The 16282-nt window shown below is 43.8% G+C and overlaps 1 protein-coding gene across 6 annotated transcripts in view; it reads left to right on the plus strand.

The window, feature by feature from the left end:
* Aff2 (ALF transcription elongation factor 2) overlaps nt 1-16282 on the plus strand; it is a 468295-nt gene that overhangs the window by 417231 nt on the left and 34782 nt on the right. For all 6 annotated transcript variants that reach the window (XM_063246498.1, XM_063246500.1, XM_063246499.1 and 3 more), the window contains 3 exons: nt 9190-9349; nt 11095-12114; nt 13658-13779. In XM_063246498.1, coding sequence (XP_063102568.1) covers nt 9190-9349; nt 11095-12114; nt 13658-13779 — 1302 coding nt within the window. The remainder of the gene's footprint in view (nt 1-9189; nt 9350-11094; nt 12115-13657; nt 13780-16282) is intronic.

Genomic DNA, 16282 nt, shown 5'->3' on the forward strand with positions numbered 1-16282 from the left:
TCCCAGAAGAAATGTGATCTAAAGAGAGAGAGAGGGATGCTCACTTCCAAAAATGGAGCAGCAAATCCAAGCATGATCGGCACAGATCAGGAAAGAAGACATCAAGCAGAAAAATGGAGAGGCTGCTGCTCGGCCACTCGGAGCCTAGCTCCAGGAGTACTTTGGCTTATCTCAGCACACTTGGTACTTTCCTAGGCAATGCAGCCCCAGTAACTACAGGGGCCCTCCAGACAAGCATTCGGGCCCCGTCTCTAGACTAGTTCTGGAAAGGCAGTGGGATATTGTTGCATTTAAGTCTCCCAGTCAGAGTGTACACCCTACTCTGCCTAGGATTTGTGACTGATGTGATTTTTTATTGGAAGTTTTTGCCAAGCTTGTGCAGACTCTCAGCCCACTGGCCCTTTTAAGTTCCTTATGAATACCAGCTGCCAATCAATCACTCATTCCTTGCTCTGGTGGATGCCAGGGCTCATGGGTTCAGTGTTCACATTCACTTGCTTCCAACTTTACAAATGCACAATTCAGGCAAAAGATGGTCTATGTCTTCCCCAGTCTGTCTATTTGGCTGATTGTATCAGTCTGGCTGATGGCAGAAACATCAGTATGGCTGTAAAATTATTTCTAGAGAAAATAAATATCAATATGGCCTCCCACATGTAAATTGTGACACTCAACACTCAGTGGTTGATCAGCTGGTCTTGGCCAGCGTGATTGGCACCTGCCATGGCGCCGTCTCACCAGCGCCTTGGTGAAGCTGAACCCAAATACCTTTCATTTCTTTCTTTGAAATTACACACTGAACTTTGTCCCATTGTACCCGTAAAAATACTCCCCACTCACTGTTGTTGGCTGCAAAGTCTCAGTGTTTTCACCTGCAGAATGGAAGCAGGTATGGCATCTAAGTCACAAGATTGCTGTGCAGAGTCAAAGAGGAGCTGCAGGGAAAGTGCTTCTCAACCGAGTTCTCTGTACACAGTGAACCCTCAGGAAATAGTGGCTCCAAATAGCACTGCAATTGTCAACCAGGCTCTGTGTCTCAAAGGTATTCATGGGTGCACCTGCTACAGGTAGTGACAGTGGAAATCCACTGTGAATGACACAAGCCATAGGGCATAGTGGGCAGAAAAGAAACACACATCAGGCAAATTACTAGTACAAACAGGTGACCTCAGGAAAGGTATAAATGGAAGTCCCTGCTTATCACAAGGTATCTGATCAGAGGGGTAGGACCTCCTCAGGAACAACTGCAGAAAGAAGCTTAAATTTTACCAAGTCAGATGAAAAATGATACAAGGCAGTCAATTTTTCTCTGTTGCCAAAGGAGGACAGGATAATTACGGGAAAATAAAATCCACAGTTGATATCAAAATTGGCTTCAGTCTTCGGTTTCAAATTCCTAATTTACAGCTTCTTTTTCTCCCAGCACCTTAGCTCTGAGTACTCCCCGTGTAGACTTTAGCCTTGCTGCTCTCACAGGGATCCCCAGAGTACCTGCTTGACCGAGATCCTATTAGAAATGCAGAACTCCAATGCTGCCCTGGGCCTACTCAATTGGAATCTGCACAGTAATAAGATCTCTAGGTGATTCCTACCCATAGTAAAGTTTGGCAAGCACTGGTTAGTAAAGTTCTCTCGCCTGAATGACCTCATCTTGTCCACTTAAAAACCTCTGTGATACATTCTCCCCATTATAGATAAGGAAACTGAGGTGCTAGCATAGGTTTAAACAACTGCACATTTTCCAAGGGGACATTCAAAACCAGATGAGATCCTCTGACTTCCAGTTCCACAGTCTTTTGTACCACGTGTTTGAAACCTGTAGAGAAATGTAGTCATTTACACTTATGAGATGGACTGAAGAAGGGTGCAGGTGGTAAGGGAAGAGCCCGTGGACCCAGGTATGACTGGGACATGGAAGCAAAGAGTAAGCCCCTGTTGATTGTGGGTACAGTGTAATACAGGAAGCCTTTGCTAGAAACACTTGTAATCATCACCTTAAAATAGAAGAGGCCTCCGGTAAATTAGAAGTAGGCACTGACTTCTGGTGATCAAAAAAATGTGAGAAGCTAGTTATTTCCAGTTATCACGAATGTTCTCAAAGGTTGGTCTGCAGCTTCTCAGGCACTTTTTGTGTTCTGCAAGGTAATATTAAGCTACCAGCATCTTCCCACTCTGGGCTCTGCTTCCCGGGGCATCAGCTGGCCAACAATCTTCCCCTCCCAGGGTGTGCTTAGACTTCTGTGATCTTTTTCATCTTCTGTGAAAGAAAACTGAATTTTATAAACAAGAGAACATATATTGCGGAATAAGCTGTTGTGCTCAAAATTTAATTTATGTGGCTCTTGTGTTAACCTTCTATCATTATCATAACAAATTACCTCAAACTTAGTGGTTTCGAACCCCACAAATCTGCTATCTTACAGCTTTGGCGGTCAGAAATCAGACTTGGATGTCAGCAGCATTCCTTTTTTGAAGGCCCCAAGATTGAAACAATTTCCTGCTCATTTGAGTTAGTGACAGAATTCCATTCCTTGTGGTTGTAGGACCCAACCCTCTTATTTTCTTACTGGCAATGAAGGCAGAGTAATTCTCAGCTGCTAAAGCCTATCACATTCCTTGGAATTTTGTCCTCTTCCTCCACCTTCAAAGCTCACTGAGTTCATCTCACATCCCCTTATTCTGGCCTCTTGCCTTGCCTCTCTTTTACTTTCAAGGGCCCCTGTGATTACATTGGGCCCAGGTACTAAGGCTTCCTGCCTCGAGATCCTTTATTTGTATTCGCAAAATCTCTTGTGCTATAGAAAGTAACGTGTTCATAGGTTCCAAGAATTAGCATGTGGACACTTTGGGTCAGTCATTTTTCTGCAACCACAGATCTCTTCAGTCACTCAGGGCTCTCAGCAGCGTCATGTACCCTGGAAATGGATATGAGTGGATGGGCATGGGTCTCCTCATTACTTCGCAAGTAAATTCAACAGCCTCCATTTCAAATATACCAAGAACACATGTTAAACAAATTATCTCCTTGGAGTTGTGTCAGAGTGTGGCCCAGATCAACTGAGTAACGATACCATCAGAGCAATTCCCATGGAACATACTTGATTTTGAGTTGTTCATGATATATTGAGATGTAATTTATTTTGCTTTTAAACTGTGTTTAAAAACCACTCCAGGGAGGAGGGCAAACTGCCGTGGACATTGGTCCCTTACTCTCCTCTCATCCCTCCTTTCTATCAAAGCCGCTCTGCTTTGATCTGTTTTAAATATTATGCTTTTGCTTTCATTCCCTATTGCTCTATTTCTTGATAAACTCTCATTGAGCAAATGGGCTAAATGGATGTTTGGGGTGGAAGAGATGCCGGTTTACAGAAATGCTGACACAGACTGAAGCAGATTCTTCACACTCCCTGGCTTCGGTGATCAGAATGTCCGCCTCTAGTGGCCCAGCACAGCAAGGCAAATGTATGGCTTCCACTCTGGAACCCAGAATCAGAAAGAAAATGGATTGAGGAAGACAGAGAGGTAAGATCATCTGTGGATGTTGATTCTTTTGCCCCAGGGCCATCTCTTTACAACTTAATTATGAACTCAAATGTAAAACTATTCCAAATCGTCTGGTAGACAGACATTTGATCCCTATAAAACAGGAAAAGGGTCATGTTGCTGAAATTTGTACTGGTCTCTGCTAAAGGCAAGGGTTTAATGCCGGACTCTCCCTTGAAACATCTCGTGCTACATGTCTTTGGCAAGTTCTGGGCCCCGCGGAGTGTGTTGCCAGATCAATACCCATGCACTTGCCTGTCGGTTCTTCTCATGCCCGTTTCCCACTACAAAGCCATTACCCATTCCGTAACCTTTCCTTTTTTGATGCCCACACAGCTTGATTGAGCAGAATGGCCAATTCATCATCTGTGTTTATCTCCTGAGACAGGAATTTACACTTAAATTAGAATTAGACTCAAATAGCACCGATGCAGATGTTTGGCTTTCTAGAGGCTGTTAATCTGCATTAGTGAAAAAGTCTGACATCAAAAAGTCAACCCTACAGAAATGAACTTTTCTTTCTCTAAAGTCTCCACACAATCCCTGTGACTGATAAAGTGTGGTTGAGAGCAGGGACTTCCAGGCTTCCCTTCAGGGGCAGACTGAATCACACAAATGGCTTCCCAAATCCTCTTAACTTCCTAAACAGCCTCCCTTTGACTCTCCTACACACTTCAGTTTCATAGGGATTGGGATCTTTGAGGTGAAGACACCATACAGGTCATTAAAGCCCACTTCAAACACACAATAGGAATCTCTCTGCCATAATCTTTATGGGCATTTAGCTATCCTGTCAGCTGAGGTGCAGGGCTCCCTGGCCTACAGGACCTTGTATATTTTCTGGTGTAGATTTCAAAGATTCCCGCTATTGTTGAGGTGAAACCTTCCTGATTATTAGAGCTTGAACTCTGTGCTCTTATATTTACCTTAGAAGGTGCTCAAAACAAGCCCACTCCCTTTCCCATGGACAAGACTTGAGACTGTGTGGAGATTTTCATTAGATATGCTGCCCCCTGTGCACTCTAAAATAGTTCATCCAAGTCATTCTTCACAATGACTCCATGCTCTTTATATTTCTTGTGTCAACACAGTACTTAGGGTGTACCACAGTGACCCCACTGTTGCTGAAGGAGTTTGACCGGTGTAGGTATGGAGACTGTCACATCTACAGATTATACTTGAACTATCCCATCATGTGCCCTGGTAGTCTCAAGGCCCAATTTGGGGCTAGTCCTTTCTGAAGAAGACATTTTAAAGCCTTCTTACATTTCTCTTCCATGACCTGCTCTTTGGTTCTCTTCCCCAGCCTTGGATTCTTCTGCTAGGGTCATTCAGTTCTTAAGCCAGCTACTTTGTCTCAGTCTGACCTGTGACCATGAGGGCTTAATGAATCAAGGTGCAAAAAGAATGGGGTTTCCCTCCACTCAGCAAAGATGGCTCAATCTGATGAGTGCAGTAGCAAATCTGATCTTTAAAAATGTTGATTAGTTGAAACCATTACAAATGTGGGTCCTTTGAGAACTTTGATTACATTAGAGGTGAAGCTATAATGTATACTTCTGATATCTACAGAGTGCAGAGAAGATGATTTCATATACTAAATGTTAATGTTTTTAGAATGATGTATTACCTTTGTTTTTTTTAATTTTAAAAACACAAAAGAGAACAAAAACAATAATACAGAATTTCAAAACAAAATAATAGATTAACACTGGTTAATATATTGTGTATTGTTATCTTCAAAGTAGTTGTTTATATTACAAGATATGGGCATGAAAAATGATCAATCAAACAATGCAAGTAAAAACTGTTCTTTTTGATGAACTAACAAAGAAAGTAGTATAGTTACCTATCTTACATATAGAACTGTGTATGAACATATATAGTGACATATAATCTTCTCCCTTCTTTCTTTTCTCCTTTCCCATCCATCCCACTTGTTCTTTCCTTTTGAGCAGTTTCTTTCCCTTTCACTTGCATCATTTTAATAGTCCTGTAGAATGAAGGATGTGTAAATTGCCCATTAATTCTTCATCTCCAAGGCAGAATCAAGGATAGCATGAGCTAGCTTCACTCACAGTCACTGTAATGTACGTTTAGAAAATAAATTAGTGACATATGAAAATAAATGTGGCAGAAGTAGGAATTTAACCAGCTGAGCAGATAATGGTTTTCATTGAAGAACTCAAAGTGAAATGGTGTGATTTTCGCCAGCTCGAAAGTTCCACAATAGTGTCTACAGAAGACTATGGCTCTGTGCTAATTATCCTGATGGTGATGGTGGCCTGTCTTGTGAAGAAAGTGCTTCAGTTTTGTACTTGTTATTTGCCCTTGGGGACAGTGCCAGCCATACACAAGGTGGCCTCACAGGAAGGGAGTTCTTGACTCTTGTATAGCTTGTTGCTCAGTGCACTGGGTATGACCAGCATCCAGCAAGCCCACAAATAGAAGTGGCTCAGAAGGCACTAGGGGTAGCATTTGTGCTTCTGTTTAAGTAGCTGTCATACCATTCCACAAACGGTGACTGTCCCTGCTGTCAACTGCACCCATGCCCAAAGAAAGCAATTCTTTCAAAGTTTTTACCCCAGTGTGAGTTTTCATAGTGTCCTCTGGCGGCCACCATCCCTGTCATCCCCAGGACTTTGTGTGAGGGGACAAAAGGCTCGTGTACTTCTCCATATCCTTCCTCGTCTCATCTCCTGAGAATGGTCAGGTCATAGTCAATGTTGACTGACTGTTGATTGACTACCCGGGAACAGCCCAAGAGACTTAGCGTCAAACTTCTTGAGAGAAATAATTTCAAAGCTCATTTCATTAGGTCCCCATCAAGGTTGCTGTTCTTCTGTTGGAAATAGTCTTTATTTCACGTCTAAACCTACATCTGCTTTTGGTCAGTTTTTTCATGCGTTGTTTTTAGTCATATCCATACTCTCTTAATGACAATTGTGAAATTTGAGAAAGTTCTATTTTGGAAGACAAGATAAATTTGAGACAGATTCATTTGATAACAAACTTAAACCAATGTGAGGATATTTATTTAAAGTGTTTATTCCTCTCACTGTGTGAATGCTAATGTAGAGATACAAATGAGTTTTTAAGTGCTGCTTCCAAAGATCATACTGGGAGCACTGTGTATATACATGATTTATGTATATGTTATATTTACTATATTAATTTTATGATTTGAAGAAATCAAAATACCAAAATGCATCTGTCACCAGATGGCTTTTCGTTGAAGGATAGTTGTACACACACACACATCCTCCACACTCACACACCCCACATACAGATTTTCTGCTAAATCCATAAAGCTTTTAGTTTGATTTACCTGAGGATAAGGTTTGTTTTGGTAAATAAAACATATGGGCTTTATGTACATCACATCGATGCATTTGGTTTTGAGGGAGTAATTCCAAGGACTGTTTTATTTCTTACAGAAATTGCTGAAAAATAATCCAGTAACTGGGAACTCTAACCAAAATATACTTTAAAGAAAATCCAGGGTCTATTTTACTTTGGTATTATCAGCATGACCAGCTTCTTACAGGAAGCCAGAAATTAATGCATAGGTGTGGAAGAGTACTGGAAAATAGGCTTTCACTTGAAAATCATAAGTTTGGATCCAAATTAGATTTTATCCTTCAGTCCACCACCCACTATCCTCAGTACTGCAGAGCCTCCACGTTATAATTGAAACTTTTCTTGAGGGAAATTGAAGCCAAGTTAGCCTAATCTCTGGATTAGTCTCACTTAGATATGTTCTATCAATCTTTTGTAACTAAAGATAAAAAAAAAAATTGACTCAATTTAAAGGGAACTTTACATAAATCTGGAGTCATTACTGACATTAAAGAGAGATCTGCAAAAGGATGCAGGGAAATGAAGGGCCTGAGTCATAGGTCTCCTGCCCTCCCTCTATGGTTAGAGAAATAAACACACAGGTTCCCAGGAGACACGGTCCCTTATTTCTCATGCCTTCCTCTAAGCTCTTGGTGTATTTGGCAGAAGAATGTACTTGCAGAGAGCATTTACTCAGGAGATAGCATTTTAAAATGAGCTTTTGCTTTATGAAAGAAAATGCCTATGTGGAAGATTAAAGGACCATTCTTTAGGGATGGAGGGCACAAGGGCTGTGTGCTGAATAGTGACTGATGAGGAACCCATGCTGGCCTCTGAGGGATCTTATTCCCTCCCAAGCAGCAGCTGAGTACAGTTCCAACCCAGCTAGGTGAGAACCATAACACTGAAGAAGAGGCCCTGCTGAGTGAGCCCATGGGAGAGGGGCACGGGTTCCTTTGGGTTTAGACGAGGAATAAAGGTGCCTTTTTCTAGATCTTAGGCAGAGGGGTCAGTGGAGTCTGTCTTTCTCAGATTTTAAGTTGAGACCACAGAACCAGGTGAATTCTACAGCCAGGATTGTGCTCTCTGGGCTACCCTGCGGCCTCACATTTGGACACTGTGAGGTAGCAGAGCCTGGCAACCTGCTGCTGTGTGTGAGAAGCAGGGCCGGCAGAAATCTGGGTCAGACCTGGCCTAACAAGGAAGACATGGCGGTCCCCAGCACACCCGCTACCATGGGCTCTACTGAACTGAAGAGGTGGGCGGGGCCAAAGAGACAGAAAGGAGAACTCTCCCCCATGTTCAGAGGCCCACTTTCTGAGAGAAAGCAGAGCAGAACTCAGTCCAAAGAGACAATGAGCCTAAGGACAAAGGGTGCTGACATACCCCAGTATGCTATTAAGCAGCTGAGGTTGATTTGTTACAGGGCACAGAGAGCAAACGATTGGTAAAGAGGAGTATTGATTCTCAATAAAGGCAAAGTAGCAAATGGTGTCACTTTCCAAACGCTTTGCTTGGTCAGCTTTACAAATTTAAAATCAATCATTAGAGATGGTTGGTCCCTTAGGATCATACCTCCTGGTAAGAGTTCTACAAAGACTTTTAAAAAATTATGATGGAGAACACAGAGAAGTGCATCCTCTCATTTCCTGACTCCTCCATCCGAAAGAGAGCATTGGGGACCCCTTGTCAGCTTGAGGTTGAATGCTAGCCCTTCACAGTGAATGTGTTTCACAGGGCCACTGGGAAGGCACTGTGCTAAGTACTAACCTTGGTTCTCTAACTAGCTGTGAGACAGAAGCAAGTCTCTCCTCCTTCTTGGGCCTCAGTTTCCCCTGATTTAAAATGAGGGTTGGGTTCACCCAAACCTGAGGATAGGACTATACAGTACTGGGTTTAGCTAAGATCAGAGCCGCTGGACAGACCTGTGAAGCTTGGCACAAGATGGCAACAAAACATGAAACATTATCACAATGGAAATAGATCTATGAAACAATTAGCATGTAAGCCTCATTTCTGCATCTCATGTTCCTAAGGCATAAAACTTTGGCTTAAAGTTTTCATATGGACTGAGGGTGGCAAGGCTTTCCTGAAAGGGACCCTCACTGTGCTGGGAAGCCAAGGAAGTCACTTGCATATAGGCTTGGTTCTAATCAAACTCCTACACCTGGCCAGTACCTCCTGGAGATGGTACACTCTACCTTACCTGGAGCTCACAGATCATAGGTCCTTGTGTTGCACTGGGCTGTTTCCATCTAGTCTGAAGCTAAAGAATGAAATGAACGGCTTCATTTTGTTTTCTTCCAGCCCACCCTTGGCCACACTCCAGCCCCCACCTGCCGTGCAAGGCAATGGAGGTTCTGGCAGCTCCAGTGAGTCAGAGAGCAGCTCCGAATCGGACTCTGACACAGAAAGCAGCACCACTGACAGCGAGTCCAACGAGGCACCTCGAGTGGCCACTCCAGAGGTGGGTCGAAGCAGCCAGGGTCCAACCATTTACACACACAGAATGCAAGCATTTCAGGGCACGTTTTTGTCTTAAACATATATTTGCATAGGCCCTAGCATAGCCCCATTTCTTACTGTGTGACTTGCTGTGGGACTGTGTCAAGCTTCCTCATGGGTAGAGCTCCTACAGGAAGGACTGGAGTAGCAGGTTCTAGTTTGAGAAAAACAACAAAACTCAACAAGACCACTTCTCGCCTGGGCAAATTCACCCTTACTCTCCATGAAAGTTATGATGATGGTGAGTTGCCTTAGGCAAGGAACACGCAAGCAGGATGCCTTGCCTTAAAGGCAAAATGATAGCTGAAGGGTCACATTCCTTTTATTTCTATTTAAATCAAGTGTGCTTGTTAATGACTCATGAAGACATTGGCTACAGCCCTGAAAAACACACAATCATTTGGAATTCAAAATAAAAAAACTATTTTGTTCATTCCTTTCATCCTCTCCCAGAGCCAAAACGTGGCACAACAAGAAATGCCCCTCCCCCACCTCTCCATGCAGGTGTCTTTCCATAGCCAGGAGGGAGTGACAGAAGTAGGCAGCAGCAGCCCTAGCGCGGCTGCAAATCATAGCAACCACGGCTCATGCATGCCACGCGCTTTTCTGAACTCTTCACTTGCATGTCCTTGGCTGATCTTCATCACAGCCCTATGGGTCATGAAACCACTGTTAGGATCTGCGCTTTGCAGTGGGGGTGCCAGTTTCTGAGAGCGACTTTCTCAAGCTCCCTCACACGCACAGCAGTGAGGGAGTAGGACTAAACTCCAGGTCTGTGTGTCACCAGAGCTGAGGTTCTTCACCTTAAAGCTATGCCACTGATAGTGGCAGCCAGTACATCCTTGGTCTTTACCTGCCATTGTCCTGTGCAGGTTGGACCACAGCTTACTCAAATGTTTTTAATTTTGACACCCTCTATCAGCTGGTGCCATAAGCTTCAGTTGATGGCTTTCAAAAGAAGAGGTCTCTCTAATAAAAATGATAGCCCTTTTTGTTCAAGTGGCAGAATCCAGAGTTGGGAATGCAGGACCCGAATTGTAAGCATCATTTCTGTGGCTTAACAGTGGACACTAATGTCCGTATTCATGTCCCCATAAATCGGTTATTGCCTGTACACTGAGGAAAGTGCCATGGGTTTTTTTTTTTTTTTTTTTTTTTGGAAGTCAAATCCTTTCATCCTCCAGTAAAAGTACAAAAGGCTTGTTCTGTTTGCCATGAATCAGAGCATCACGTAGGAGGCACTGGCACTTCGGCGGATGGAAAGCCTCTCCTTTTGAATTACACTTGAGGCCTGCTTAGATTTCTTTTCAGGATCAGAGACCATTACTGCTGTCTCCTGCTGAGAGGTCTGGTGATGATTCTCAGCAAAGAATTTTGGGAACAGGTTTTCCTCCCAGGAACCCCTGCCTACTTCTGAAACATCTCCCTGTGAATAATTCTTTCCTTCCTAACCAGAGTAGAGAATATTGTCAGTGGAAGAGTGGGAATTAGTTTAAATAAGCGGACTGCAGCTGCTTTGTATCTGGCTATCTGGGAAATTTGATTAGTGTGGGTAGTGCATGTGTGCATGGGTGTGTGTGTTTGGCTATGTATGAATGTTCACTTGATACCCAAAGCTTTTATCAGCAAGCGGGCACTGTATTGAAGATTCTTCTAAATTCATCACAAATCTGAAATTCATTCTTGCTGCTTTTTCTCAATCTGTAGCCTGAGCCACCCTCAACCAACAAGTGGCAGCTGGATAAGTGGCTTAATAAGGTGACATCTCAGAACAAGTCATTTATTTGTGGCCAAAATGAAACACCCATGGAGACGATTTCTCTGCCTCCTCCAATTATCCAGCCAATGGAAGTCCAGATCAAAGTGAAATCAAACCCCAGCCAGGTATTGGCTGAACCCAAAGAAAGGCCTCTCCTGAGTCTCATTAGGGAGAAAGCCCGTCCTCGGCCCACCCAGAAAACTCCAGAAACCAAGGCTTTGAAGCATAAGTTGACAGCGACTATTGAGACAGCTTCTCAAAGGACAATTGGGAAGAAACACTCCAAAAAAATTGAGAAGAACACCAGCATTGAGGAGTTTACCTGGCCTAAACCAAATATTACCAGCAGCACTCCCAAAGAAAAAGAAAGTGTGGAGCCTCCTGAACCACCAAGAAGCCGCAACAAAGCCACTGCCCACAAACCAGTCCCTCGGAAAGAACCCAGGCCTAACATCTCCTTGGCTGCTGAGAAGAAGAAGTACAGAGGGCCTGGGAAGATTGTGCCAAAGTCCCGGGAATTCATCGAAACAGATTCGTCTACATCAGACTCCAACACGGATCAGGAAGAGACCTTACAGATCAAAGTGCTGCCTCCTTGCATGGCTCCTGGAGGCAACCCTGCAAAAGCCAAGGAGACCTGTGGTGCCAGCCGGACCTTTAGCACCTTAATCAACAGCAGCAGCAGCAGCAGCAGCAATAACAGCGTATCCAGCAGTAATGACGAGACATCTTTCTCACCTATTTCTGTCATGCAAACAGAGCTTCTGTCCCCTCTTCGAGATCACGAGAATCTGAAAAACCTCTGGGTGAAGATTGACCTTGACTTACTTTCTAGAGTACCTGGCCACAACTCAGTCCAAGCAGCACCCACCAAGCCAGACCACAAGGAAACTGCCTCCAAACCCAGACGTCAGACTGGTGCCACGGCTGTGGAAAAACCAGCCCCAAAGGGCAAGCGCAAGCACAAGGTAAGCTGTTCACCGTGGCTTGCCAGGTGGTCAGGAGCAGTGGCCGGCTGTTACCGCACTTCATCTGGAGTCTCATTGTCAAGGAGGCCAGTGGTGATAGATTTGCAGACTTTGGTGTTGCTTCCCACAGGAAATACAGTATTTGACACATGATCGTGGACAAAGCATTAGAGTGACAAAGGTTCGGCAGCTAGTGGCAAGAGTGTCCAACATGGCACGTGAGAGATTATTGTGTGTAGGAAAAGATGTGAAGAAAGTCACCCAGAGCACCACCACCAGTCAGCTACTGGAGTCAGCTCTTTAAACTTCTCCTGCTATCAGGGACTTACTGTTCTGCAGCCCCCAAGTGTGCCCACGATTCCCCAGTGCATCCTCTGGGCTTGTTCATTTCTCTAGATAAACACTAACACACTCACCACCCAGTCATCTTAGGAGTCCCGTGGGAGCACCGCAGGCGTGTTCTGCTCAGTCAGCTGGGATCACTGGTTTAAGGGGTAGGCTTGCCTTGGGAACGTCTTGCCTGCAGGCAGTGGGGGCTGAATTCCAGGACTCCAAATTAGAGAAAGAGAATGGCCCTTCCCATTTGAAATATGTCTGCTGAGACAAGCTTGTGGCCAATAAACTCATTCTAATTTATCTATAGATTCAGATTTTTTGAGAATAATATCAAATGGTGACCTTCTGGTACTCTTATTTCCAACAGCTGTCTCAGGGGCTGGAGACAGCCACTTCCTAATCCTTTTCTCTATTTCTTTGATTTCTTCCTGGAGAAACTTAGTATGGCAGAAATAGCTCAGATCCCTCAGTGAAGAGCAGCCCAGCCATTGCCAGTAGTGACCAACTGAAAAGGCTACTGCAAGACTGATTTCCGTGTTTACTCAACTTTAATCTAGACATAGAAATCAGAGGGTATGATATCTGAGTCATTCAGCAAACATATCCAGCGAGTGTTCCAAAATAAGGAGCAGTAGTCGTGGGACCGTTGCCCCTCCACTGCTTTGTCTCTCAGCGATGACAGTGGTAGAAGCGGAGGTGAAACTGGAGCTTTCAGGCTAACCCATGCACGGATTGAAAGGTGTCCCCTCACTTGGCTCACCTCCCCGAGCGTTGTTGATCTCCTAGGTGGCCTCTGCATCTCCTCCCCATCTCTGCGGTGCACCACATTAGAGTTACAAGGTTATTTCTAAATCAGATACTTGCGTGAGTGTGGTTGATGAAGGAAGTGACGGAGAAGGACAGATTCTCTTTACTTTTGTTAGGAGATTCCTGAGCCACCCAATTTTTAATCAGACGTTTGCATCGCAGTTCAAGTCTCTCAAATGCCAGCCTCTCTGTAGGACTAGACTAGAGAAGGCTGATTGCTTTTCTGCGTGATCAAAGGTGCACATTTAACTGCCTACCTAATCTAGAAGTTAATATAGCAGCAAACTATCTTGATCATTGTTTTAAATTCTGAAACATGCTTGTCTGAATGAGTCATGTATTTCAAGAGATTTTTTTTTTTTTTTCTCTTTCTCCCTCACCCCTTTCTCCCTCGTCAAAGCCAACCGAAGTTGCAGAGAAAATCCCGGAGAAGAAGCAGCGCCTGGAGGAGGCCTCGGCTCTCTGCTTGCTTCCCCCTTGTATCTCACCAGCACCACCCCACAAGCCTCCCAGCGCCAGAGAGTAAGTTTGCCCTGGCTCTGCTTGATCTTTCCGACTTTCACGAACCCCTCACTGAACACTTTGTGGGGTATTTGGACTCAGAGGAAAGCCAGGCAATTATGAGGAGTAACTCAGCCAGGCCTGACAGCTGGCCCTGGCCACGGGTCTCATAGGAGAAGCACAAAGGATATGCAGGCTGCCAGGTTGGAGGTCCCTATGAGCTTTGTAGCAACATTTCTTCATGCCAACTCAGACTGACCACCAAAATCAGCCACAATGAACTTTTCATGCTGAGAATAGTAAAACGTGAGTTAAAAATGCGTAGTGTCAAGTGACACCTATCACTTTAACCAACTCACCTGCTTCTGGCAGGAACAAAATTCGGTTCTGATGATGATTAAATAGTTTTCCTGCTAAAACAACCCCTTGGTGTTGACTGGTGACCCAGCTGGTGCTCTTTGGTGTTATTACCTAATGTTAATCCAAAGCCTGAGGACCAGCAGCTACACGATGAACTCCACAGAGGCTAGGGGAACGAAGGAGAGATAGGTTGTCAGGGAGATGCCTCTCCCTGGGGAGTTCTGTGACCAGACAGCCAGCTAGGGAAGCATATGTAAATTCCAACTCACCGGCACTTCCTCTCCTCGCCTTCTCTGTGTGGAAGGCTTGCAAGTCAAGCAGGAAGTCTCCTCCTTCCCTCTTCTCTCAAATACCATTAGCGTTCGCTAGAGAAGTCCTGCCCTGTTTCTACCAAGCATCATAACTGAGTTCTTTCTGTCTTATAAATATCACTTAACTAACAATCATGTCAGCTACTTGAACCATTCCATCTGGGTAATTATTGCCATAAATTCATTCAACATTAGAGATTACTTCCATCAAAGCCCAGTTTGGGAGCCTATTAGCAGCCCAGAGCAGAGGCAATCTGGCTAACTGCTTCTATACAATTGATTTCACAGATTACTGTTTAACATCAGTGATATGGCATCAATCTGCCCCAGATCAGATGTCGGGAGTAAGTTATCAGCTTGCATGGGCCTGGATCTTTGTTGTTTTGAGATATAAAGTAGGAAGAACCCAATTACTACTAGGTCCTTAGTAGGTCCCGGAGGGTCAGCAGTTATTTGTGAGGCTTGTCTGCACTCTCTGCTTTGTCCTGGCTCTGAAAGGTCCATTCATCGAGGAAAAAGGCAAAAGCAGTGGCACACTGTCACCACCTCAGTCCCCACTGCTACTCACCCCAGAGGCTCATTACTCACTCTGTCTTCTGGAGGACAAGTGAACAAGCACAAAGTAAACAGGTAGGCATTTGTGCTTGGTTTTATAAAATGGTAGTTTTAATCTATAGTTTCCTAGTGTTTCTGCTTTTCTACTAGGCAAAAAAGCAGTGTTTCCCAAGGGCCTTTATTATTCAGGAAAGGCCTGAAGCAAGTTCTTAGACTCATCAAACAAAATCAAATCTCTGAAAAGCAGGAAGAAAGTAGCAAGGACTGGTGTCTTTGAGGCCTTCTCTTGGGAATCTCCTCTCAAGAGTTTTCTGGTCCCTTGTGCCTTTAACTTTTCACACTAAACCCCTAGCATTTTTACCACACAATATTCACTTTTTTAAATGGCTATCCTAACTAGCAAAGATGACACACCGGACTATGACAACTGATGTCCCCTGTCATCCAAAAGAAGGGCTCTGACTGGTCATTCAAGACATAAAAATTAAAACAATACCAACATTCCACCTCACTCCAGAAAGAATGGCAATTATTGAGAAATTAATAACAAATTTGGCTGGGGCTGTGAGGAAAAGGGAACCCTTCTTCACTGTTGGTGGGAGAGTAGACTGGTGCAACCACCGTGGAAATCAGTGTGGAGAACCAAAAAAAATTAGGATTAGAGGTTCCTCTTGACCCAACAATCCTCCTGCTACATGTCTTCCCAAAAGAATTAAAAACATTATGCCACAGTGGTATATATACATCTATATTTATAGTATCACAATTTGCAATAGATAAATCTTGGAAACAATCCAAATGGCCATCAACCACTGAATGGGTAAAAACCATGTGTTTTTTAATTCAATGGAGTACTGCTCATCATAAAGAAGGATAAACCTGAGACATTCCTAGGTAAGTGGATGCATGTACCTTGAGACCATACTCTTCAGTGAAATAAGTCAGACACACGTGTAAATAACACCTTGTTTCTTTGGTGTGAGAAACTGAAAGGGTAAACAAGAATCAAACTGTATAATAGGTATAGTGAAATAGGAATAAATAGTTCAAAAGAAAGGGGGTCTAGGGAGACTGGAAGAGAGAAAGGAAGGAAGGGGAGAAAATGATAGAAGGATAAAATGAAAACAAAGCTTCGTGATGAGAGGAAGAGTGGCTGAAGGGATGAGAGGGGTTTGGAAAGAAAAAAATAGGGTGCAGGGTACACCACGAATCAGTACAAATTCCTTATAGTGAATGTGATCATTGTGTGTATCAAAACTGTACCAGTAAACTTAATAAAATTTTTTTTTAAAAAAGAC

Source organism: Cavia porcellus, unplaced genomic scaffold (genome assembly GCF_034190915.1).
Source record: "Cavia porcellus strain 051 isolate PalLab524CR breed Dunkin Hartley unplaced genomic scaffold, mCavPor4.1 scaffold_3, whole genome shotgun sequence".
NCBI classification, from domain to species: domain Eukaryota; kingdom Metazoa; phylum Chordata; class Mammalia; order Rodentia; family Caviidae; genus Cavia; species Cavia porcellus.